Source organism: Schistocerca cancellata, chromosome 6 (assembly GCF_023864275.1).
Source record: "Schistocerca cancellata isolate TAMUIC-IGC-003103 chromosome 6, iqSchCanc2.1, whole genome shotgun sequence".
Taxonomy (NCBI): Eukaryota; Metazoa; Arthropoda; class Insecta; order Orthoptera; family Acrididae; genus Schistocerca; species Schistocerca cancellata.
In genome coordinates this window covers 438,242,030-438,267,708 of record NC_064631.1, presented here as the reverse complement: position 1 = coordinate 438,267,708, position 25,679 = coordinate 438,242,030, and the positions used below count along the sequence as shown (strand labels likewise).

The following is a 25,679-nucleotide window of genomic DNA, read 5'->3' as shown; positions in this document are numbered from 1 at the left end:
CCTTGGCACATGGAGCACCGAACAAGTCGCCTGGACCGGACGGTTTACCCCTGGAATTCTACCGCACTTTTTACCACCTTATGGGTGACAAGTGGCTCCAAATGTTTCAAGACCTGATCCGCCCTGATTTCACTGTCCCCACAGAATTCACAGAAGGCATCTTGATCCCAGTACCGAAACCGAATGGCGGTTGTAGGTGGCAGGACTTTCGCCCACTCACACTCCTCAACAACGACTACAAGATCTTCGCCCGTATCCTCCGCACGTGTCTCCACACCGCTATCGGGAAAGCCATCCACACCGATCAGACATGTTTAGGTGGTGTCAGCAACATTCATACAGCGCTAGGAGCATACCGCGACGTAATTGCTTTGACAGCGGCCTGCAAAATACGAGGCGCCCTTGTCGCCGTAGATTTTGACCACGCATTCGACCGCGTCGACCACGGCTTCTTACGCGCAGTTTTGCAACACATGGGCCTCTCTCCGGAGTCTGCACAGGTGGTCCTTCGACTGGTCCACGGAGCGCGCTCCCGCATGATGGTCAACGGTTATCAGTCTGGTCACATTGTTGTTGGACGGTCAGTGCGACAAGGGTGCCCCCTGTCGGGTATATTATTTGCTGCAGCGCTTGAACCAGCTTTACATGGTCTACGACAGCGATTAACTGGTATCTCCTTGCGGGACGTGACCTTTCGTTGTGGTGCACTCGCCGATGACGTGGTGTTCCTCGCCAGATCAGAGGATGAAATGCATATGGCGCTACAGTGGCTACGCCAGTACGGGGCGGTCGCTGGGAGCGTCATCAACGTGAAGAAGACAAAATACATGAATGTCGGAGGGGGGCTTTCCCACACAACGGCGGTGCCCTTTGACAAGGTGCCCGTACTCAAGTGTTTAGGAGTGCAATTCTATAGCAATGTCCGCCGCACGGCGGCGGCTACGTACCGCCGGCTCCTACACCAGACACGTGCTCTGCTGCAGGACAACAAACTGCGTCGCTTGGATATGCTTCTCAGAACACGTTATGTCAACACCTATCTTGTCTCAAAACTGAACTATTTTGCGCATATCCTTCCCTTGACCGCTACGATGGCCGACAGATTTCAGGCAGCATATGGACATTTCGTAAGCACCGGTCTGGTTTTTAAAGTCCGATACGCCACCCTGACGCTGCCGCAGAGGGCGGGCGGTATCAGTTTAATTCATGTATATAACCGTGCGCGATCGCTTTATCTCAACACTATGCGTCGCAAGTGGACCTCTGCCCACGCCACTCTGACGGGCACCCTGATAGCGGAAGTGGCACCACACTCTCTGCATCCCCCGGTTTCTGTAGGACACATTTCACCGGCACTCACCCACATCAGAGAGTTCTTGATTGACTTCAGCTACTTACGGTCAGAACTTCCGACGACACGGAAGCCCAGCACAAAAGACTATTAACGCCTCTATCAACAGCAGCAACCTGTAAATACGGTCACCCACAGACATCCTGAAGTTGCCTGGAACACGGTGTGGCGAGCGGTACACACGCCTTTTCTACCTACGACGGTGCGTTCATTGTGGTACGTGGTTGTGAATGGGAAGTTCGCCACTCGTCAGAGGCTACATTCCATACACCTGACGGACGACCCCTTGTGTCCGACGTGCTCAGTCGCTGACTCGGACGCACACCGTCTGACGTGTGCCGCGACCAGCGAGTGCTGGCTACTGACGCAGCGCATGCTGGCGTTACTCTTGCGGCGATTGCCGGAGTCTATCTCCCCTGATGAAGTATTGCGCCCCGACAGCGTATACTTTCCATCAACCAGAACGAACGCCGTTAACTGGCTCAAAGGCATTGCCGTTTACTACATATTTTGCGATGCTCCCAAAGGCACACTCGACTTTTGGTCCCTATTGACGACGACACATGCAGCTTTCGGCCGCCACCCGAAGTACAGAACTCGTTTTGCAAATTATTTAGGTTCATTATTTGCGGATCCTCCTGCTCACTGGGGCGTTCCGGGTATGAGACGCTGAAAATGAAGAAGAATCCTGGAGCATATTGATCCTCTACGGATGGAATAGGGGGAACCCCTCCCAACAGACGAGGAGACGACTCGGACGCACGGCTACGGCAATTGTAGGATCTTTCTTTGTAAACAAAAATAAATCTATAAAAAAAAAGTGGTTAGCACACTGGACTCGCATTCGGGAGGACGGCGGTTCAATCCCAGGTCCGGCCATCCTGATTTAGGTTTTCCGTGATTTCCCTAAATCGCTCCAGGCAAATGCCGGGATGCTTCCTTTTAAAGGGCACGGCCGACTTCCTTCCCTATCCTTCCCTAGTCCGATGAGACCGATGACCTCGCTGTCTGGTCTCCTCCCCCAAACAACCTAACCCCTCAATAATAACATTGTATAGAAAAGATACGTTGCCAACTCAACCACTGGTGGAGCTCCAAAATTGTGAATCGCGTGTGGTGAATACGCTTTCAAGGTTTCGGTCCGATTAAGACAGTAAAACACAAACAGTTGTCTCAGGTATTAATTTATGACGTTTCGTTTGCACTCAGTGTAATTACACTCTAGCGCCTAAACCTAGTTACAGAAATGCGAATAAGACTCATTGACATACAATGAGAGTATTCCGGCTCTTTCCACCCACAACTTTGAGACAAAGCTGTAGTCGCATCCGAGGTCACTCACAGAGCACGTTAGCTGGTATCCTTCCTGGTAGTATAACTGAAACTTGCTCACAAAGCAGAGTGTGTTTGGCAACTCTGACCAGCGAGTTACTTCCTTGATGGCACAGAACTATCCTGCTAAATTCCCTTGATATTATCGTGTTATTTCAGTTGCATAATGTGAGTGATTTTCTCTTGAGATGTGCTGTAAGGATATCAGTTAATACTTTTGCGTCAACGAAAACAGTTCCACACCGCAACTCTTCGCTAGCTCTGAGATTGATGGCATGGTAGCTCAGCGTGTTCGGTCAGAGAGCGGGTTGGCCTCTGTAATAAAAAAAAATTAGTGGTAGGATAAACAAACAAACTTTAACGGATGTCATGTGACGTCCGCAACGACCGAACCCAACGATCAACAACGAACAAAAAAAATGCAAAAAAAAGAGGCAACGTGCTTGCCTACCAAGTGCAAGCTGCTTTCGTTCACCTTTCGAGAATGGCTGAAAGCGATATTTTTACTCGAGTAAAATTTGTCTTGCTAATTTCAGCACCCATTAGTGTCAGAGCGAAAACTTTATGGAACTGCAAAATTCATAAAGCCACTTTTGTTTTCTGCCGGCATATTTTTTGTTGTTGCGAATACATAACTTTATCTATGAACTGCCACATTTTCATAACACTTGATTATGATACAGGACATGAAGCAAATACAGACCTTTTCGAAGTCAAAAGTCGGTAATATCCTAATCCGTGTTAAAGTAGTCATAATCGTGCTACAGACACTTAATGCTTTATTAACACAGACTGCCGTAGTGATGTGTCTACAGTAAGTTGAATTTAATTTCTATTAGTACAGTGATATTTTAATTTCGTTTTCCATTATTTTATTGAATACAAGAGTAATAATCAAAGAGGAGTTAATCAGCACCAGTATATTCTATCGCAATATCTAAAAGAATCTGACAATACTAAAGTAGTTTCCAAATTCTACTGCGGTAGAAACCTACTGGCTCTAACAATGTCATTAAACCAGTGTAGTTTGAAGAGCATTTTGGTCTAGAAATGAACTGCCTTGACGGTCGACCGATCAAGAGCGGGAAAGGTAAACGTTTACGACTATACGATCAGAGGGACAAGTGAGATATGACTTCCCTATCAATACAAGTGCCTGAGAGATGACTTCCCTATCAGTCACCTGAATAGTTTTGTTTCTCAAGTCAACAGATTGCGTTATCATGCAGTAGCACACGTGATGTAGTTTTGTCGGTCGATTTTTTTAGAGTGCGACCGAAAGGTATCGCAATTATCGGCAACAAATTCCAGCTGTGATGGACACACACTTGGGGAAGAATTCGTAGTGCAAAACACATTTTTGGAGCTATCAGATGGACAATATTATGGTCACACTACTCTTTCCTCCAGTTTACGTCTTTTGGTAGGGCTCAGCCTTTCATTTCTTCTTAGGAAGTTAACGATAAAGATACCATATCTCGTCACCAGTAACACTATCGCACAGGACTGCTCAATGAGCGACCTGATGACATTCAAGCAGAACTGCAATAATAGTCACTCCATTGATTTCTGTTGTTTCGAATTAGAGCATGCAGTACTCCTACACCAGACGTCTGAGCCTTACCTGTTGAATGCAAATGTCGCATGGTGGTTGAATGGTAATCCACCGCGTATATCAGTAGTTGAGTCTTCCTTAATGTGGAAAATCATTCATGCTAGAACATTCTTTGCTGAAACAAGAATATCTTTTTCTGGCGGGTTTTTCCCAAAAGCAGTCGCTCCACACACAGTTCAAATCTTTCGAGCTGCCTCCTCTGCATTCACCCCTCTATTATACTAAAAGTAAATATTGTCTTGCAGACGTTACAGCTTTTTTCACATGCGATCCAATTTTACAACACTTAACCGTAATTCATGATTTTCAAGTAGGCAAAATTCAATGCTAAACTGCAAAATGATAACTAGAACTTCAAATTCGAAAATGACAGTTGATACATACACTGACAGCGTCGCGACGAGTTCACCTGGGTGGCGCCCGATTTCCGGCGGCGGGTGGCGACTGGCCGATGGCCGGTAGCCGCTGCAGCGCGAGGAAACGCTTGAGAGTAAGCTGTTCTGATGCGACGCAGCCACGAGCTGTCCTGCGGAATTGGACGCGAACACGTGACTGTGAGTTCATAATGCACAACAGTTACCACTAGACCACCGGCTCACAAAACACTTCCGCATCTTACAGTGTTGCCAGATTGTGCAGACTGCCGGACTTACCTTTGTCAGGAGCGGTCGGTTTTACTGGCCACCTTAAGTGAACGACTCGGCCTTAGTCTCTGTGGCGGTCAGTTTCTATGTCTAAGACTGTACCATGCAGGCCCAGATGAACGTGTCGCATAGCACAATACTGCTCTGTTTCAGCAAACATTCGCCTGGCTTACGACGTATCTGGAAACGACCAAGTGACCTGGTGGAGAAACAAACGTGATCAGTCAGACCATGTGATAAATGACCACTGATGGACGGCCCATTCGCGATGATCCAGTGCTCTCTTCAGTGGTAATTGTTGACATCGTTGGGTCATCATGATAACACTTAGGGGTAGTCTGCTGCAGAACCCCATATTCAAGAATGTGTAATGGAATACCCAAAAACACCTGTCCCTCCACAGTCAGATGTGCCTCAGGTCGTCACCCATCCTGCTATACGGCACAGAGCAAACCTCCTGGATTCACGTCCTGCGATAAGGCGCGGAGGTCCAACAGCTTGTCGTCTGTTCGTAGTTTCGCGCCCCTCAACCACTTTCCGCAGATGCTCACGGTAGCAGCGCACAAACAGCCGACCAGCTTCACGTTCCTCAATTACTTTCCACAGAATATATCTGTTGATCCATCATGGACAGGGGACATCAGCTGGTTAAGCAATTGTTAATATCAATGAAATTCTGCAAGAGCCGTGTAACTTTGATGTTATTTTGTTTTATTTTGACGACAACCAGTTTCGGCATTCCACTATGCCGTTTTCAGGCCACATATGCATCTCTCAAAATAAACGATAATGTCATACAGTGCCATATATCCCCGGATTTCATGAATTCAGACCGTTTCACAAATGCTTCATTCGAAGACTTGGTAGCAACTGAGCACACCTGTAGTCCAAGAACGTGGACGGCTTGAGACACTATACAAATTTGCACTGACATTAACACTTTCTGTCATTGCTTTGGGCTACTCCATTACTGGCCATGCTTTGAATAGTATTGTTCACTCCACGAGTACTTTATAATATGGTTCTAGTTAAAAAAACTTCTTTACGCGCACAATCGGTACCCCTTTGTCACAAAAATACGTTATTTATTTAGTGGGAAAAAATAAAATAAAAAAGTCTCTGTTGATCCATCGTGGACAGGGAACATCAGCTGGTTAAGTAACTGTCAATACCAATGAAATTCTCCAACAGCCGTGTAACTAAGATGTTATTTTATTTTATTTTGACGACAACCAGTTTCGGCATTCCACTATGCCCCACGTTCTTCGACTACAGGTGTGCTCAGTTGCTACCAAGTCTTCGAAGGAAGCACTTGGGAAACGGTTTGAATTCATGAAATCCAGGGATATGTGGCACTGTATGGCATTATCGTTTATTCTGAGAGACGCATACGGGACCTCAAGATGGCATAGTGGAGTGCCCAAACTGGTTATCGTCAACAAAAAATATAGCATCTTAGTTATACGGCTGTTGGAGAATTTCATTGATGGTGACAATTACTTCCACAGATGTTCGCGACAGTAGCATACGAACTGCCGACCAGCTCCGCTGTTTCCGAGACGCTTATTCCCAGGTACCGAGCCATAACAATCTGCCCTCTTTCAAAGTCACTTATGTCAGTGGAGTTCCCCATTTTCGTCCGTGTTGTCGCTATTTTTTACCGCGTCACGTGTCCTCTACTCCAGCAGATTACATTCAGTTTTCCAGTGGGCAGTGGCCATAATATTTCGGCTTATTAGTATGTAGTATGTTTCTCCTAATCGTCATCAGGCGTATTTTCTCTACTGTTTCGTCAGATATTTGCAAATTTAGTTATTGCAATGTATAGCTAGAGTCAGCCCAAACAAATACAGCCCATGATATCTTTCACGCGAGTCCTTGCATCAGTGGAAAGCACTGCTTCCTTTCCTTTACAAACAAAAGCGGAATTTTAGGAGCCCATTCGATAGAGCGGCTCCAAATCAGTCAAGTGCGATATTCGCTTTATCGATATATCTTACCAGGGATAGTAAAACAGGAATAATAACCAGAACTCCAGCAGTGACAGAGTAGCACTGTGGCATGGCGGTACAGTCAGTGAACGAACAAAGTGGCACAATGGTTCACACTGGACTCGCATTGGAAAGGGCGACGGTTCAAACCGGCGTCCGGTCATCTTCACTTAGGTTTTCCGCGGTTTCCCTAAATCGCTTCAGGCAAATGTCGGGATGGTTCCTTTGAAAGGGCACGGCCAATTTCTCTCTCCAACCATCCCAAATCAGAGCTCGTGTTCCGTCTCTAAGACATCGTTGTCGATGGGACGTGAAACACTAATCTCCTCCTCCTCCAGTCACTGCAGGTCAGAGTGACATGCAAGTCACTTCTATAGTACTGGACCGTCTGCGTGTTGTACTGTCCCTGGGAGACGATCACTTTCGTTCCACTCCATTGGTCAGGACTGGAAGGTAACGTATAGTACGTAAGCATAACTCTGGAACACGCTGTCCGTCTAAGGAGAAAATTCAGTAAAAAACTGCTACAAATATAAGAAAAAATTTTAAAAATGTATGTATGTACATATGTTCCACATCCCCTCATAAACCAGTGGATCTATTTCAACCAATCTTGGTAGCTTTTATCACTTACTGCCTGGAAAGAATCGCCCGGGGGGGGGGGGGGGGAGGAGGTAAGAAGTACGAGCCTATCAAAAGGTGAAGGGACAGGAGTGAAAACGCAGTACTCCATAACCATACTTCATTAATGCACTATTTCACAATGGGAACAAACTTTACACATAATTTACACTACTGGTCATTAAAATTGCTACACCAAGAAGAAATGCAGATGATAAACGGGTATTCATTGGACAAATATATTGTACTAGAACTGACATATGATTACATTTTCACGCAATTTAGGTGCATAGATCCTGAGAAATCAGTACCCAGAGCAACCACCTCTGGCCGTAATAACGGCCTCAATACGCCTGGGCATTGAGTCAAACAGAGCTTGGATGGCGTGTACAGGTACAGCTGCCCATGCAGCTTCAACACGATACCACAGTTCATCAAGAGTAGTGACTGGTGTATTGTGACGAGCCAATTGCTCGGCCACCATTGACCAGACGTTTTCAATTGGTGAGAGATCTGGAGAATGTGCTGGCCAGGGCAGCAGTCGAACATTTTCTATATCCAGAAAGACCCGTACAGGAACTACAACATGCAGTCTTGCATTATCCTGCTGAAATGTAGGGTTTCGCAGGGATCGAATGAAGGATAGGGCCACGGGTCGTAACACATCTGAAATGTAACGTCCACTGCTAACAGTGCCGTCAATGCGAACAAGAGGTGACCGAGATGTGTAACCAATGGCACCCCATACCATCACGCAAGGTGATACGCCAGTATTGTGATGACGAATACACGCTTCCAATGTGCATTCACCGCGATGTCGCCAAACACGGATGCGACCATCATGATTCCGTAAACAGAACCTGGGTTCATCCGAAAGAATGACGTTTTGCCATTCGTGCACCCAAGTTCGTCGTTGAGTACACCATCGCAGGCGCTCGTGTCTGTGATGCAACGTCAAGGGTAACAGTAGCCATGGCCTCCGAGCTGATAGTCCATGCTGCAGCAAACGTCGTCGAACTGTTCGTGCAGATGGTTGTTGTTTTGCAAACGTCCCCATCTGTTGACTCAGGGATCGAGACGTGGCTGCACGATCCGTTACAGCCATGCGGATAAGATCTCTGTCATATCGACAGCTAGTGATACGAGGCCGTTGGGATCCAGCACGGCGTTCCGTATTACCGTCCTGAACCCACCGATTCCATATTCTGCTAACAGTCATTGGATCTCGACCAACGCGAGCAGCAATGTCGCGATACGATAAACCGCAATCGCGATAGGCTACAATCCGACCTTTATCAAAGTCGGAAACGTGATGGTACGCATTTCTCCTCCTTACACGAGGAATCACAACAACGTTTCACCAGGCAACGCCGGTCAACTGCTGTTTGTGTATGAGAAATCGGTTGGAAACTTTCCTGATGTAAGCACGTTGTAGGTGTCGCCACCGACGCCAACGTTGTGTGAATGCTCTGAAAAGCTAATCATTTGCATATCACAGCATCTTCTTCCTGTCGGTTAAATTTCGCGTCTGTAGCATGTCATTTTCGTGGCGTAGCAGTTTTAATGGCCAGTAGCGTAAAACCTTCACCAAAACTTTTCTCGTTGACAACTCCCAAAAAATAATGAAAGGAAAAAAGTTTATTCCTTGTTATACTTCGCTGTTCATGCAGGTAGACTGCAGCATTACGCGTGACATTTTAACTGATTCCTTCTTTACCACTAATTGCACTCGTGACACATTTTACAGACAGTGTTCGCATATACCACTGAATCTACGAGCAATGATATATCGTTGTACGACATATAGTTCGGGAGATACGATACAGTGGTCCCAAATTAGTGTAGTGCCATATTCGTTTTATCGATCGATACGTGAAAAATTGACGTATCATGCATGACTTTTTAATTTGTTGCTTCCTTACTACAAACTACATTTGCAACAACTTTCACAGGAAGTATCCACGTATACTACTGAATGTAGCTGCAAAACTATATCGTTGTACGGCACATAATTCAGTACATATAAAGTCATAAACATTTAGGTGTGTGAAAATGAAGCTGCAGAGGGAAATTAGCTATAGATACAGGTGAAATACATGAATAAATACGCGTTAAATACGTTAAACAAACTGACGGGAAAAAATCACAACACCAAAAAATAATTAATGTAAAGTAATGAAATTTCTGGAATACATTTCTCTAGGTAGCATATTTAAGTGTTTAACACTGCAAGATGCCAGGTTGAGTTCGATATAAGCCATTGCAAATGGGAAATTCTGGTACATTAATAACCGGTGTAACCGCTAGAACGTTGGACGCAAGCATCCAAACGTGCATGCATTGCGTAGTACAGGTGCCGGATGTCAGTTTGTGGGATGGGGTTCAATGCCTGTTGCACTCGCACTCGGTCCGTCAGTCAGCTGTTTGTCGATGATTCTGAAGTTGCCGTCCAGTGATGTCTGTAGCGTTACTAGTATGTAGGCGAGCTGATCGGCGGGCCCAGAGTTGCTACGAGGAAAGGTGAATCTGGCGTGCAGGCTGAACGCCATAGGGCACGGGGCGCATGGCGCACCGCCGCAGCAGCTCCAGCAGAGCCAGGTGTGTCAGCATAGCACCAGATGTGGGTTAATCCCAGTACGAGAAATTCTGGGCACGGACGGGCGCTTAGGAGGACAGACAATGTTCCAAGAAATGGCGGAGAGTCAAACAGTCTTAAAGACGACTAAGTGACAGCTCTCTGAACTTCAACAATAAATCACAGTTACATACTATTGCAAATCTGAGTACATCGGGGATTTCAGATAAATGAGGTGCATCCAGTGACACAACAGTATTCCAATATCTGTTAAACTTAGAAATTTAATGTCACAGTGAATAAACATTTTCACAATGAACCTCTGAATTAACAACTTTTAAACGCTACATGCGATTTCAGCATACGATATCTCAGATTATAGTATTACACTATAGCTATCATCCCTGAAAGCTATCCCTGAAAGTCTAATTTACTCTTTAATTTACGACGTCTTTTATACCTTTTTACTACAGCAAAAGTTTTTCAAAACATTTTATTCTCCACATTTACCCAGCAAGTGAACACAGCATGAATACCTCATATTTTGTTGTACTTGAATATTTATTTAATGAACAGTTTACTATTTGCCAGTAATGTTAACAGAATTTTCCGCCGGTTTTTGGTAGAAAAACATCATAATAAATGAAAAGCACCAGTTTGCTTTTGTTCTACAATATTACTTTTATTGTGTTAACCGGTTTTCGGCTTACAAGGCCATCTAGAGACATTTACTGAGTATTATCACCAAAGAAGTTACAATGTTTGCAAACAACATTGGAAGAGAAGTAACACGTCTAGACTGAAGTAGAAAGATACAGTAAGTAACAGTAAAAGTAATATTGTAGAACAAAATCAACCTGGTGCTTTTCATTTATTTGCCAGTAACTTTATTCAAATATTGATTGACAGTGCTATTAAAAAATTTGCTAATTTAAAAGTGGTCAATAGCATATGTTATCTCACACCAAGAGAGAGAACCAAAAGACATTTCTGTCAAGAAGGCATAAATAATTGTTTGAATAATATTTAACGACAATTTGTTATCAGTTAACGTGAGTGCACTGACGTAAGAATACTAGCTTACTTATTTATGAACAGACCTTTATTTATATTTATTTGTAAATTTTGTGAATATAGCTAAATATTTATAACATTTCTTTACTTAAATACTATTGTAATGTATTAGTTTAGAGCGAGAAAGCGATCATTTTGAGTCAAATCATGTCTATAGCATATATGGAAGATGTTGTTTTGGTGTGGATGGCCTCCAGCCAATGGAAAAGCAGACAATAGCGGAACACTACGGGAGTCAAGTGGAGACTGGCACTTTCCGAATGAAGAGCTCAGGGGAGTAATTGCGACACTTTAACGTTCGTTCTTGGAGAAGGGAGACCTGCTTGTGATATAGTACCTTATTCGGTCATGTGGCCGATAGTTTCTGGGCGGTGATTGGCCGCTATGAGACTTTAACTTTCCAGGCAACTTTGTGCTGAGCGCTGGAGGAAGACAGACTTGCCTATGGTAATGTGTGGCCGCTACAATACAGTAACTTTTGAAGAGACTCCAGCTCGCGAGAAGTTTGAATGCGCTCCAGAGTAGATCTGTAACTTTTTCCGTTTGTGTTAAGAAAATGAGGAAAGTCAGAGAATGACTTACTATTCTCTGTAATGCTTGCATTAATTTGTGAGTCATCATGATGAACTCTGAACTGTTTTGAGTTGGTGAATAAGTCGTGTGTTGTGATCAGGAAATGGAAATGCTTTTCCTCGTATCTTTCAAGAATATTTTGTTTGGAGATTTTGCTACTATTCTCGTAATGCTCTCAACGTAACTTTACTGCATTCGATGAAAGTATTTTCTGTCTGTATTGTAACTGAGTATCTTAGCACCACTTCCCAATTCTTTGAGGCGTCCTTTCTTGAATATACATTATTCATCATAGTTCTCTGCCGCCTACATCAATTACAGACGTTAGAACAGAACCCTTGTTATTAAATATTAATTTAAATTTTATTTTGTATTTCTGTGTGTTTTATTAATTCGCAGTTGAAGCCAACACACAGATTACTTTACTGCTGGACCACAGCTTCAGCTTATTATTTGCAGCGAATTAGCTGTGGAGTGTAAAAGCTGACGTGCACAGCTTGACTCTGTGGTTATACTGAGCTACTCTTTTTAAACAGAGACGTGCTTAGCCCAAATGCCTAAAGTGCGAATAACCATAGGTAAAGCTGCAACTCGTTTGCTCGTATGGGGCGATGTTAGGAAAAGCAACTACACAGCAGTAACCGGTAGGTACTGTCGAAAGTCCCATATGCGCTCGATTAGAGACAGATCTGGTGACTGAGAAAGCCAAGACCATATGTCAACACTCTGAAGAGCATGTTGGGTTACAACAGCAGTATGTGGGCGAGGGTTGTCCTGTTGGAAAACACCCCCTGTAATGTTGTTAGGAATGTCAGCACAACAGGTCGAATCACCAGAATGGCGTACAAATTTTCAGTGAGGATGCCTGGGATATGCACGAGAATGCTCTTGTTGTCACACGAAATCGCACCTCAGATTATAACTCCAGTTGTAGGTTCAGTCTAGCACGCAGAGAGGTTTTTTGCAGACCCTCAACTTCCCTCCTTCTAACCAATACACGAGCATCTCTGGCACCAAGACAGAACCAGTTTCATCAGAAAACACTAAAGAGGTCCACCCTGCCTTCCAATGAGATCTCGCTTGACACCGCTGAAGTCGCGAATGGCGGTGGTTTGGGGACAGTGGAATGCTTGCTAGAAGTCGTCTGGCTCTGAGCTGTCCTTGAAGTAACCGATTTGCAACAGTTCGTTGTGTCACTGTGGTGCCAACTACTGCTCAAATTGCTGCTGCAGATGTAGTATTATGTGCCAGAGCCATACGCCGAACACGATTGTCTCCCTCTCGGCAGTGATACGTGGCCGCCCATAGCCCCGTCTTCTTACGACCGTATATTCCCGTGTCCACAGCTGCCACCACCATAATGTACAGCGGCAACATTCCTGCCAAGTTTTTCTGCGTTATTCAGAAGGAACACCCGGCTTCTCGCAGCCCTATTACACGACCTCGTTCAAACGCAGCGAAATGTTGAGAATGCCGGCCGCAGTGGTCTCGCGGTTCTAGGCGCTCAGTCCGGAACTGTGCGACTGCTACGGTCGCAGGTTCGAATCCCGCCTCGGGCATGGATGTGTGTGATGTCCTTAGGTCAGTTAGGTTTAAGTAGTTCTGAGTTCTATGGGACTGATGACCTAAGATGTTAAGTCCCATGGTGCTCAGAACCATTTGAACGATTTTTTTTTGTTTTGTTTTGTTGAGAATGGCATATTTGTCAGCTTAAAGGTGTTCTTGACTAACATGAACTCATCACGTTCTATCTCAAAGGTAACTAACGCTCACGACCGTTACAGCATGTCTTTAAAGCAAAGCTAGCTTGCATCCTAATAGTGGCAGTACTACCGCCACTCGTGTGGGACTGGCGTTAATTTGACTAGACATCATCCATCAGATCTAGCAACTCGCCCTCCAACTTTCGTTTATGTCGCATAGCTCTTCGTGGTGCTGCGATTTTTTTTTCGTCACTGTACATGTAAAATATATGTAATCTGGAGGTACATGGGCAAAGCTATGGATGGGTCAATTGTTCCTCCTAAACGACTGGACCTTTTTCAACCTAATTTGGCACACACGTTAGTTACTATCTGAAAAGAAGTATTGTGGGAGAAGAACTAGCAACCTGGTATAGAGTGGGGGTGATAACGTGGAGAGGAAAGGGGCTAAGATGAGATGGACAGACAGAGAATGGGGAGGGTAGGTAGGTAGAGACAGATGGGGAGGGGGAGAAGACGTACAAAGAGAAGGAATGGCGAAACTGACAGAGAAAGGGAAGAGAAGGAGATGCACACAGAGGGAGTGGGGTGGAGGAGATGGACAAGGAGCAGGAGAGGAGGAGTTGTACAGAGACAGGACTGACGAGAATATCGGCAGAGAGAGGGGAGAGGAGGAGTTATAGAGCGAGAAGAGAGAGGAGGAGGAGAACGCGATGGACAAGGGGAGGGTGAAGGAGGAGTTGGAGAGAGGGAGGGTGGAGGAGGTCGTGGACTAGTAGAAGATTGGAATTAATACGTATCCGGGCAACGGTGGGTACTCAGATACTAATGAATAAACATCAACCCAAAATATAGAGGGTTTCCAAAAATCCGTTAACAATTGAAAATTCAATACTTCACGGTATAATTTAGGTAGAGGTGCTTGAAATGTCACCTGGTTTTATTGTAACCAAAATGAATAACAGATAGTGCTTTATATGATAGAAAAGCAATAATTAGCATAACAGCTGATTTTTATCAAAGACGAGTTCTTCATAGTAAATATTCATCATGTCGGCCATCATTCGTCAATAATACCTGTAGCCTAGGGAATGTTGTGGACAGCACTGTACAACTTATGAGTAGGTATGGTGAGAAATTGCGATCGGGAGTTTCTTTTAGCTTCCGTAACGAGGTCGGTCGATCGTGGTAAACTTGCGATTTCAGGTTACTTCACAACCATTAATCATATGGATTGACGTCGGGGAACCTAGAGGCCAAGCTTGAGTGACGTGGTGGTTCAGCCCGCGATCCTCGCCGAACGATGTGCGCAAGAGGTCTTTGTCACGTGTAGGATAAAAGTCTTATCCTCCAGGAGGTGTTTATCAGTCAGGCTAGGAATGATCTGACTCTCTCTCTCTCTTTCACTAAAGCTCATTTTATGCGTGATTCTTTGGCTCCATGTGTTGGGTCCGGAGCTCGGGGTCTAGCGGCTAGAGTTCCTGCATCTAGGTCCCGGTGTCCAGGGTTCGATTACCGACAGGGTTGCGGAATTCTCTGCCTGGGGAATGGGTGTTTGTGTTGTCATTTCAGCACCGTTCGTGAACTTGACGAGATTGGGCTGTGTAAATACTGGGACGTTGTACGGGCGCTGATAACCGCGCGCCGGCCAATGTGACCGAGCGGTTCTAGGCGCTTCAGTCTGGAACCGCGCGACCGCTACGGTCGCAGGTTCGAATCCTGCCTCGTGCATGGATGTGTGTGATGTCCCTAGGTAAGTTAGGTTTAAGTAGTTCTGAGTTCTAGGGGACTGATGACCTCAGATGTTAAGTCCCATAGTGCTCAGAGCCATTTGAACCATTTGATAACCGCGCAGTTGAGCGCCACACAAACCAAACACCATCGTCATCCATGTGTTGGCCTTTTTTTTGCATTTGTTTTTGGTTTCAATAAAACCCGTGCCATTTCAGGCCTACATTATGCTTTGAAGTAGAACATTTTCAAATGTTAACGGACTGTTGGGCACCCTGTGTATTAGTTACGTTCATCTGCATCTACATTTACGTGATTACTCTGTTATTCACAATTAAGTGCCTGGGAGAGGGTTCAATGAACCACCTTCAAGCTGTTTCTCTACCGTTACATTCTCGAACAGCACGCGGGAAAAACGAGCACTTATATTTTTCTGTGCGAGCCCTGATTTCTGTTATTTTATCGTGATGATCATTTCTCCCTAATGTTTTTGCAATCGGAGGATAAACTTGGTGATTGAAATTTCATGAGAAGATCCCGTCGCAACGAAAAACGCCTTTGTTTTAATGATTGCCACTCCAGCTCACGTATCATGTCTCTGGCACTATCTCCCCCAATTCGCGATAATACAAAACGAGCTGTCATTATTTGAACTTTTTCGATGTCATCCGTCAGTCTCACCTGATGCGCACCTCACTCCGCACAGCAATACTCCAGAATAGTGAGGACAAGCGTGGTGTAAGCAGTGTCTTTAGTAGACCTGTTGCCCCTTCTAAGTGTTCTGCCAATTATCAGTAGAGGGGAAGCTAATAATGTTATGCATAATCCTAGGTATAATGTTATGTACATTTACGCCTTGTGGTAAGTCAGTATTGGAATGAATATGTAATTATTTGTATACTGTATCTATACATTTCAAAACGTGTTGTTGAGTAAATTTGGCTGTTACGCCACAGTCAGATTTCATCCGTTTTTCTAGTACAGGGTTATTACAAATGCTTGAAGCGATTTCACAGCTCTACAATAACTTTATTATTTGAGATATTTTCACAATGCTTTGCACACACATACAAAAACTCAAAAAGTTTTTTTAGGCATTCACAAATGTTCGATATGTGCCCCTTTAGTGATTCGGCAGACATCAATCCGATAATCAAGTTCTTACCACACTCGGCGCAGCATGTCCCCGTCAATGAGTTCGAAAGCATCGTTGATGCGAGCTCACAGTTCTGGCACGTTTCTTGGTAGAGGAGGTTTAAACACTGAATCTTTCACATAACCCCACAGAAAGAAATCGTATGGGGTTAAGTCGGGAGAGCGTGGAGGCCATGACATGAATTGCTGATCATGATCTCCACCACGACCGATCCATCGGTTTTCCAATCTCCTGTTTAAGAAATGCCGAACATCACGATGGAAGTGCGGTGGAGCACCATCCTGTTGAAAGATGAAGTCGGCGCTGTCGGTCGCCAGTTGTGGCATGAACCAATTTTCGAGCATGTCCAGATACACGTGTCCTGTAACGTTTTTTTCGCAGAAGAAAAAGGGGCCGTAAACTTTAAACCGTGAGATTGCACAAAACACGTTAACTTTTGGTGAGCTACGAATTTGCTGCACGAATGCGTGAGGATTCTCTACCGCCCAGATTCGCACATTGTGTCTGTTCACTTCACCATTAAGAAAAAATGTTGCTTCATCACTGAAAACAAGTTTCGCACTGAACGCATCCTCTTCCATGAGCTGTTGCAACCGCGCCGAAAATTCAAAGCGTTTGACTTTTTGTCATCCGGTGTCAGGGCTTGTAGCAATTGTAAACGGTAAGGCTTCTGCTTTAGCCTTTTCCGTAAGATTTTCCAAACCGTCGGCTGTGGTACGTTTAGCTCCCTGCTTGCTTTATTCGTCGACTTCCGCGGGCTACGCGTGAAACTTGCCCGCACGCGTTCAACCGTTTCTTCGCTCACTGCAGGCCGACCCGTTGATTTCCCCTTACAGAGGCATCCAGAAGCTTTAAACTGCGCATACCATCGCCAAATGGAGTTAGCAGTTGGTGGATCTTCGTTGAACTTCGTCCTGAAGTGTCGTTGCACTGTTATGACTGACTGATGCGAGTGCATTTCAAGCACGACATACGCTTTCTCGGCTCCTGTCGCCATTTTGTCTCACTGCGCTCTCGAGCGCTCTGGCGGCAGAAACCTGAAGTGCGGCTTCAGCCGAACAAAACTTTATGAGTTTTTCTACGTATCTGTTGTGTGTCGTGACCATATGTCAATGAATGGAGCTACAGTGAATTTATGAAATCGCTTCAATCATTTGTAATAGCCCTGTACAACTATGTTACGAATAAGGAAGCGGGCAAGAGCCAGTAACGAGCTTGCCGCACTGAACTACTCGGTGTAACCAGACAAGTGTGCGCGGCCGTGGTGTTTTGCAGATCACGCTGATGAGCGCGGGCCGCAAGTACCTGGGCTGCGACAGCCTGGCGGGCAAGGTGTTCGTGACGGCCGGCCTGGGCGGCATGAGCGGCGCGCAGGCCAAGGCCGCCGTCATCGCCGGCTGCGTCGGCGTCATCGCAGAGGTACGGCCGCGGCCGCGCCCCGCCGCTCACCTCACGCTCCACGCCCAGCCTGAAGGCGCCGCTTACCGTTACAGAGCTCCTATACAATTTCTTATCCATCTGGGGCCATATAGGGCAATATCCTCACCTCTCAATCGTTTTGCCTACATTAATACACGTAAAACCGCACACCCCATGTGCTATGCCAATGGGTACCCCCCCCCCCCCCCCCCGACAGCAGTATCTCCCAAATCCTTGAGTACTGTACCCTCTGTCTTGCTTTCTGCATTCGTTTACCTCCTATACAAGAATTCTTAACCTGCTCCCATCACTTCTCCCTCCCTGATTAGAGACGTCGAACACCCACGTATGTGATATTAGTCCTACAAACTTAAGGTCAACAAGATATTGTTTCTCTTATAATTTCCAATCCCTGTATGCTACCAGTTCTATACCAGTACCTCCCATCAATCCCACACGTATACTTTTTCCATATGCTGTCATAATTTTAACATATACCTCCCAAGAGAATGCACCCATACAGACGCCCCCCAACCTCCACCCCCGCCCCTTGAATTCCGGTCTAACCCATTCCTTATCCACCTCAACATCAGGGCCCTCGCTTCCCCTCGCACGCATAATCATGACGTGATCCATTCTAGTTACACACATCGCGAATCCAACGACTCTGTCATGATCTTTCCCACATCACACCAATGCCCAAATGTCAATCCTCGTGTTGCATTAAAACCTCACGCCTAAACCACCGCCGCGCGAGGTAGCCGCGCGGTCTCAGGCGTCGTGTCACAGTCCGGGAGGCTCTCCCGTCGGAGGCTCGAGTCCTCCCTCGGGCATGGGTGTGTGTGTGTGTGTGTGTGTGTGTGTGTGTGTGTGTGTGTGTGTGTGTGAGTGTGTATGTATGTTGTCCTTAGCGTAAGTTAGATTAAGTAGTGCGTAAGCTTAGGGACCGATGACCTCAGCAGTTTGGTCCCATAAGACCTTACCAGAAAATTTTCAATTTTTCCTAAACCACCAGAACCACTCAATTTCTCCGTTCCCAAATTATCACCTCCCAGAACAAGCTATGCCATTTATAGTGCAGAGAAGTGCTTTGTCAGTTGGTTTGTTTTTTCATTACTTCTTTAAAATAATAATAATAATAATAAATACAGTGTGAAATCATTTTAATAATTTTTAAAAGATTGTCAGTATTTTACATGTTTAATATTTGAATCTAGTTTTGTACAAATGCTTGTAGCTGAAGAGCGCCATACCTTGCTACCTCGCAGCATTCCATGCGGGGTTTTACAATTAACGTGAATTTATTATAGTCGTCCGCAGTAGGACAAGTAATGCATTGCCATGGATGACTTCACAAGGCCGGCCGGGCCTGTGTGACCGAGCGGTTCTAGGCGCTTCAGTCTGGAACCGTGCGACCTCGACGGTCGCAGGTTCCAATCCTGCCTTGGGCATGGATGTGTGTGATGTCCTTAGGTTAGTTACGTTTAAGTATTTCTAAGTTCTAGGGGACTGGTGACTTCAGATATTAAGAGCCATAGTGCTCAGAGCCATTTGAACCATTTAACTCCACAAGAGCACCTCCTATGAACACGTGTTCGTATGTCATATGTCGGAACGTATGCTTTGCAGGACCCATGCTAATAAGACATTTTTGAATTGTTTTGATGCATAGTATCATCCGATGAAATTGTGGATAGTTTTCATAACACCCTGTATACAGGGTGGTCCACTGACCGCGACCGGGCCAAACATCTCACAAAATAAGCGTCAAACGAGAAAACTACAATTTTTTTTGTGTGTGTAGTGTGGACTGAAGAGATCATCCTTGATGACTTATTCTTCTAGGATGGGATGTAAGGATAAAAGGAAAAAACTTTATTTATTACGCATTCAGTTAGGCTTGGGCACGCAATGGGTCCTTTAGCCTGCTGTCTTTGGTGATGTCTATCTCCTGTGGAGGGTGAAATGTGTCAAGGCTGTTATGTGTGACTGCTTCCTCGTGTTATGACAGATTGCCTATGGGGGGTGAAACGTTATTGACTTCGGTATGCGATACTTGTGCCATCTTGCAGGGTTTACCGTTCCTATCGATTGTAATTGTCGAACTTCGTCCCTAAGGGCATCGATCTTTTTCAAAAACTCGTAGAGCCTTGTCATGGGCCTTCTCTTGTATAGTGGTCTCGTGGAGTGCGGTGCGGATGTCGACGTTTCTTGTCCACCGATAGCAAATGTTTTGCAGCGCTTGGAGTTTGTTGTAGTTGGAGACGCACGTAGTTCCCCACGAGGTGGAGCCATACAACATTGTGGGTTCCACCGTTGCCTTATACAATTGGAGTTTAGTCTTAGGGTTGAGATCCTTACTCTTCAGGAACGGAATCAACGACCTGGCCATCTTCTGGGCTGCCGTCTTCTTGTCGTCAATATGCTGCGTAAAGAGTAATTTTTTGTCAAGGTAGACACCGAGATACTTCACTCCCGGTGACCATGGGATAAATTGGTCAGCTATTTGGAGTCTGTCGTTCAGAACTGGTTTCCTCCGTGTGAACAGAACTGCTGCCGTCTTCGTCGGGTTGATAGTTATCTTATTTTGCAGCGCCCAGCGTTCCATTACAGCAAGTTGCCGTTGCATCCTAGCGATTAGCTGGTCCAAGTGTCGTCCAGTTGTCAGAAAGGCCGTATCGTCCGCATAAAAACTCGCCGTAACAAGGGGGACTGTTGGAATGTCATTTATATATATGTTGAAATGTAGAGGCGAAATGACAGAGCCCTGCGGAATTTCTGCGGAGATCAGTTTCATTTCGGAGTTTTTATCGTCGACTCGGACATACAGTTTTCTGTCCTGCAGAAAGCTGTCTATGAATCTAATGTAACAATCCGCAATAGAGGTAGTGCGATGCAGTTTGATGATAAGGTTGGGCCGTCACACCTTATCGTAAGCTTTTTCGATGTCAAGGAAGACACCAATCGTGAAGTGCTGCTTGTTGTATCCTTCTTGTATCCGTTCGGTGATCCGTAGAAGTTGAAGTTCGGCAGATAACTTGTCCTTGAAAGCGAATTGTTCGGGTCGTATAACATCATGCGCTGTAAGCGTGTCATGGAGCCTCTGCAACAGCACTCTCTCGAGCACCTTGCCAAGGGTCGGCAAGAGGCTAATGGGCCGGTAACTCTTGGGTTCCGCTGGCTCTTTACCTGGCTTGGGTATTGGAACTACTCGAGCCGTCTTCCATGCCGTAGGAAAATATCCTTGCAGAAGGCAGCTGTTGAGAATTCGGGTAAGGAGCACAGTTGGCTTCCTGGGCAACTGTTTCAAATCGGTGTTGCTTATGGAGTCGTTGCCCGGCGCATTATTCCGAGTCTTCCGGATAATTTTACGGATCTCTGCTGGTGTGGTGAGTTGTGGGCGGCTCTGCACAGGCGCAGCACGAAGAGCAGTCCATGCTGCTGTAACGACGGCTTCCTGTTCTTGCAGGCGGACGTCGTTCACGGGGGTCGCTGTTGTAGACATCTGTTCTTGGTAAGTCGTAGCATACAGCTCTGCCTGGGCGAGTTCATCATAGAGGAGGCCATCTGGTCCTCTGATGGCTCGTTTAGGTGGCCGCTGGTGTCGTATGTTCTTGACTACCTGCCATTCGTTCTTGGTTCGAAGTAAGAATTCATCCATCCTATTTTCCCAGACCTGCTGTCGCCACTCGGCCACTCTCCTGTACAGTTCTCGTGTTAAGACGTGTGTTTCCCGTCGATCGATCGGGTTTCTATAGCGGAGCCAACGTCGCCTGCTCCTGTTTCTCTGTGTCTTCAGTTCTTGGAGTAGAGGCGGGAACTCGTCGAAAGCTACTACAGGGTAGACCGTGTGAGTAGTTGCCCTCCGTTTGGCTACCTTTATCTTCTGCGTCAAGGTTTGTACCGCGATGTCGATGGCTTCCGGTGTTGAAACGTCCTGCGTCGGGCAGATATTGTTGTCAAGATATGTCCGAAATTGACCCCAGTTCAGAGTTTGTGAGGTTGGGGGTGGAAGGTTGGCCGTTGCGTTTTCCACTATACTGATAACAGGTCGGTGGTCAGACGAAAGATCGTCGACGGTGCGGAGCTGGAGGTTCGTCTCAATATTTTTGATGACAGCAACATCTAGGACGTCTGCTTCTTGCCGATCGACGTAAGGAATCCGTGTGGGCTCTCGTGGGCCATGGACTGTGATGCCCAGTTCTTCTTCCATGGCAATCAAAGTTCGTCCACGAGGGTTCGTACGCCGGGAATTCCACGCGACGTGCTTGCTATTAAGGTCACCTCCTAGGAAGATTTTGTCAAAATTGGTGAATATACTCCGTAGGTCGTCTGGCTCCAGGTTTTTTCCGGGGCTGTTGTACGCCGCAATGAAAGTGATGTTGCCTGCCGCCGATCGAACCGTTACTGCCGTTGCCTCCAGATGTTGGAGGTGTGGTAGTGTTTCATGATGGTGCCGCAGTTCCCTTTTAAGCAGAACTGCGGTCCCTCCACCTCGTTGGCCTTGTCTGTCCGTTCTATAGACGTACATGTTACGAAATCTGAGCTCAGTTGTTGGACGAAGGTGCGTCTCCGATACAAGTGCGATGTCGATTTTGTGACGTTGTAAAAATTCAGTGAATTCTGTTTTCTTGTGTTGCATTCTGTTGGCGTTCCATTTACAGATTTTCAGGTTTCTCGTGGTCCCAGGGCGATCCATCTTAAGGTGTTCCAAAGGCCTTCAATACACTTTCGATTAAAGAAAGTATCCCCACTAGTTGTTGCTGCACGGCGGTGAGAAGTTTCGCGACATCAGAGAGCGCTGGAGCTAGAGATTGCATCAAATGAGCTGGTGAGACGTAGGTTTCCGGTTCCGGTCGGCGTGGGGATGCTGCGTGGGCGTATGAATAATGCTGGCGGTGCTGTCGAGGTGGAAGTGCTTCAGGAGGAGGCTGTGTTACTGGCTGCCGTGTCGCCGCCGGCTGTTCTTGTGGAGGTGGCTGACGGTGGGGCGAAGGGTGTGGCGTCAGGTTGGAGTTCCGTATTACACGAGTCCTCCGTTGAGAGGGCTGCGGGGAAGACCGCTGTGTGTATTTCCTGAGAAGTTCCTGGTACTTCTGGCAGCCACGCCACGTGGCAGGATGGTCCTTTTCACAGTTAGCACATTTCGGCGGAGCCCCTCGGGGATGAGTACATGCTGAAGATCGGTGTTGCCCTCCACATCGAACGCAGCGAGCAGGCAAGCTGCAATAATTAGCTGTATGTTCGAATCGCTGGCAGTGGCGACATTGAACAGGTCCTTCTTGTCTGTTGTAGGTTTCAATAACGACTTTAGTATATAGAAGGTATTTGATGTCGTAAATCTTGTAGTTTTCCTTTTGGGCTGGCAACGTGACACAGTAAGCATCTTGAGGTCGTAATTCCTTCGTCTTGTCGTCTCGATTTTTAAACTGGTGGACGTTGATGACAGGGAAACCCTTCTCTATCAGTGCGTCTTTCAGTTCTTCCTCCGTAACTTCGGCAGGTAGACGTTTGAAAACCACTTTGAGGTCCTTGTCCTCCGCGGCCTGATGTGTAAAAAAGTGGATGTCATTCGACACAAAGAAATTGATAGCCCGCCGTTGATCTTCATAGGAGTCAAAGTGATATTTGATCCTGTCTCGTTGGTAGATGGCCTTAAGACTGCCGTCAATATTCGCTTTCAGCGCCTTGTTGAGTTCCATGTAGTTCTTGGTATGGTAAATAGTAACGGGCGGGACTTTTCGTAGTAAGTTCCGGCCAGAGCCATCTGTCCCCTCTTTATCTGCTTCGAGATTGACATCACTCGTCTGGTCCATACATTCTGGAGCATCTGTAGTATCTTCCGCCGCAATAGCCGCATAACGGTTGGAAGTTTTCAGTTCTTCTGGACGTTGTCGCTTCCGAGAGTTGTTCTGCTTAGGAGAAGCGTTGAGTCGTTTTCTTTGGCAAACTAGTGTAAAATCGCCCCCTCCGTCGGTGGGCTGCATGGTCCAAACTTCTTCAGAGGAGACTCCCTCCATTTCGTCGTCGTCGTCGTCGTCTGGTGGAGAAAACTGTTCCACGTCGTCTACTTGGTCTTCATGCTGTGAAGGAGGAACTGTACTAGTGCGGTTGTCGTATAGTTGCTGACTTTGCAGAATCATGTGTTGTATTTCATGTCTCAGTTCCCGTTGTTGCCGATCGTTCTGTGTTAGCTGATGTCTCTCGTCAGAGGGGTTTGACGTATGTTGTCCTCCGCTCTGCATTAGCGTATCGCTCGTCGTGATCCCGTCCTCATTATGTTGCCTGTCAGAATCCGTTGTCGCTGCAGGGGACGTCGCCGTTGTATCCGTCCTGTTGGGAGCGGCCGCCGGGACGGCCGGCGGGGCAGGCCCCACCGACCGGCCAGCGGCCGGCCCCGGCGCGACCGAGCCGGCTGGCTCGGACGCGCGCGTTCCGTTGTCCGCACTCATCGGCATCGCGCGCTCAACTGGGAAAACTACAAACGAAAGAAACTTGTCTAGCTTGAAGGGGGAAACCAGATGGCGCTATCGTTGGCCTTCTAGATGGCGCTGCCATAGGTCAAACGCATATCAACTGCGTTTTTTTAAAAATGGGAACCCCCATTTTTATTACATATTCGTGTAATACGTAAAGAAATATGAATGTTTTAGTTGGACCACTTTTTTCGCTTTGTGATGGATGGAGCTGTAATAGTCACAAACATATGGCTCAAAATTTAAGATGAACACTTCGTAACAAGTAGATTTTTTAAAATTAAAATACAGAACGTAGGTACGTTTGGACATTTTATTTCGGTTGTTCCAATGTGGTACATGTACCTTTGTGAACTTATCATTTGTGAGAACGCATGCTGTTACAGCGTGATTACCTGTAAATACCACATTAATGCAATAGTTTCTCAAAATAATGTCCGTCAACGTCAATGCATTTGGCAATACGTGTAACGACATTCCTCTGAACAGCGAGTATTTCGCCATCCTTAAAGTTTGCACATGCATTGACAATGCGCTGACGCATGTCAGGCGTTGTCGATGGGTCACGATAGCAAATATCCTTCAACTTTCCCCACAGAAAGAAATCCGGGGACGTCAGATCCGGTGAACGTGCTTCGACGACCAATCCACCTGCCATGAAATATGCTATTCAATACCGCTTCAATCGCACGCGAGCTATGTGCCGGCCATCCATCATGTTGTAAGTACATCGCCATTCTGTCATGCAGTGAAACATCTTGTAGTAACATCGGTAGAACATTACGCAGGAAATCAGCGTACATTGCACCATTTAGATTGCTATCGATAAAATGGGGGCCAATTGTCCTTCCTCCCATAATGCCGCACCATACATTAATCCGCCAAGGTCACTGATGTTCCACTTGTCGCAGCCATCGTGGATATTCCGTTGCCAAAATAGTGCATATTACGCCAGTTTACGTTACCGCTGTTGGTGAATGGCGCTTCGTCGCTAAATAGAACGCGCGCAAAAAATCTGTCATCGTCCCGTAATTTCTCTTGTGCCCAGTGGCAGAACTGTACACGACATTCAAAGTCATCACCATGCAATTCCTGGTGCATAGAAATATGGTGCGGGTGCAATCGATGTTGATGTAGCATTCTCAACACCGACGTTTTTCAGATTCCCGATTCTCGCGCAATTTGTCTGCTACCAATGTGCGGATTAGCCGCGACAACAGCTAAAACACCTACTTGGGCATCATCATTTGTTGCAGGTCGTGGTTGACGTTTCACTTGTGGCTGAACACTTACTGCTTCCTTAAATAACGCAACTATCCGGCGAACGGTCCGGACACTTGGATGATGTCGTCCAGGATACCGAACAGCGTACATAGCACACGCCCGTTGGGCATTTTAATCACAATAGCCATACATCA

The 25,679-nt window shown here is 46.2% G+C and overlaps 1 protein-coding gene across 1 annotated transcript in view; it reads left to right on the top strand.

The window, feature by feature from the left end:
* Nucleotides 1–25,679, top strand: part of LOC126088372 (urocanate hydratase-like) — a 398,618-nt gene that overhangs the window by 101,570 nt on the left and 271,369 nt on the right. Inside the window, exon 6 of the mRNA XM_049906510.1 lies at nucleotides 17,642–17,785. Within this exon, the coding sequence (XP_049762467.1) occupies nucleotides 17,642–17,785 (144 nt within the window). The remainder of the gene's footprint in view (nucleotides 1–17,641; nucleotides 17,786–25,679) is intronic.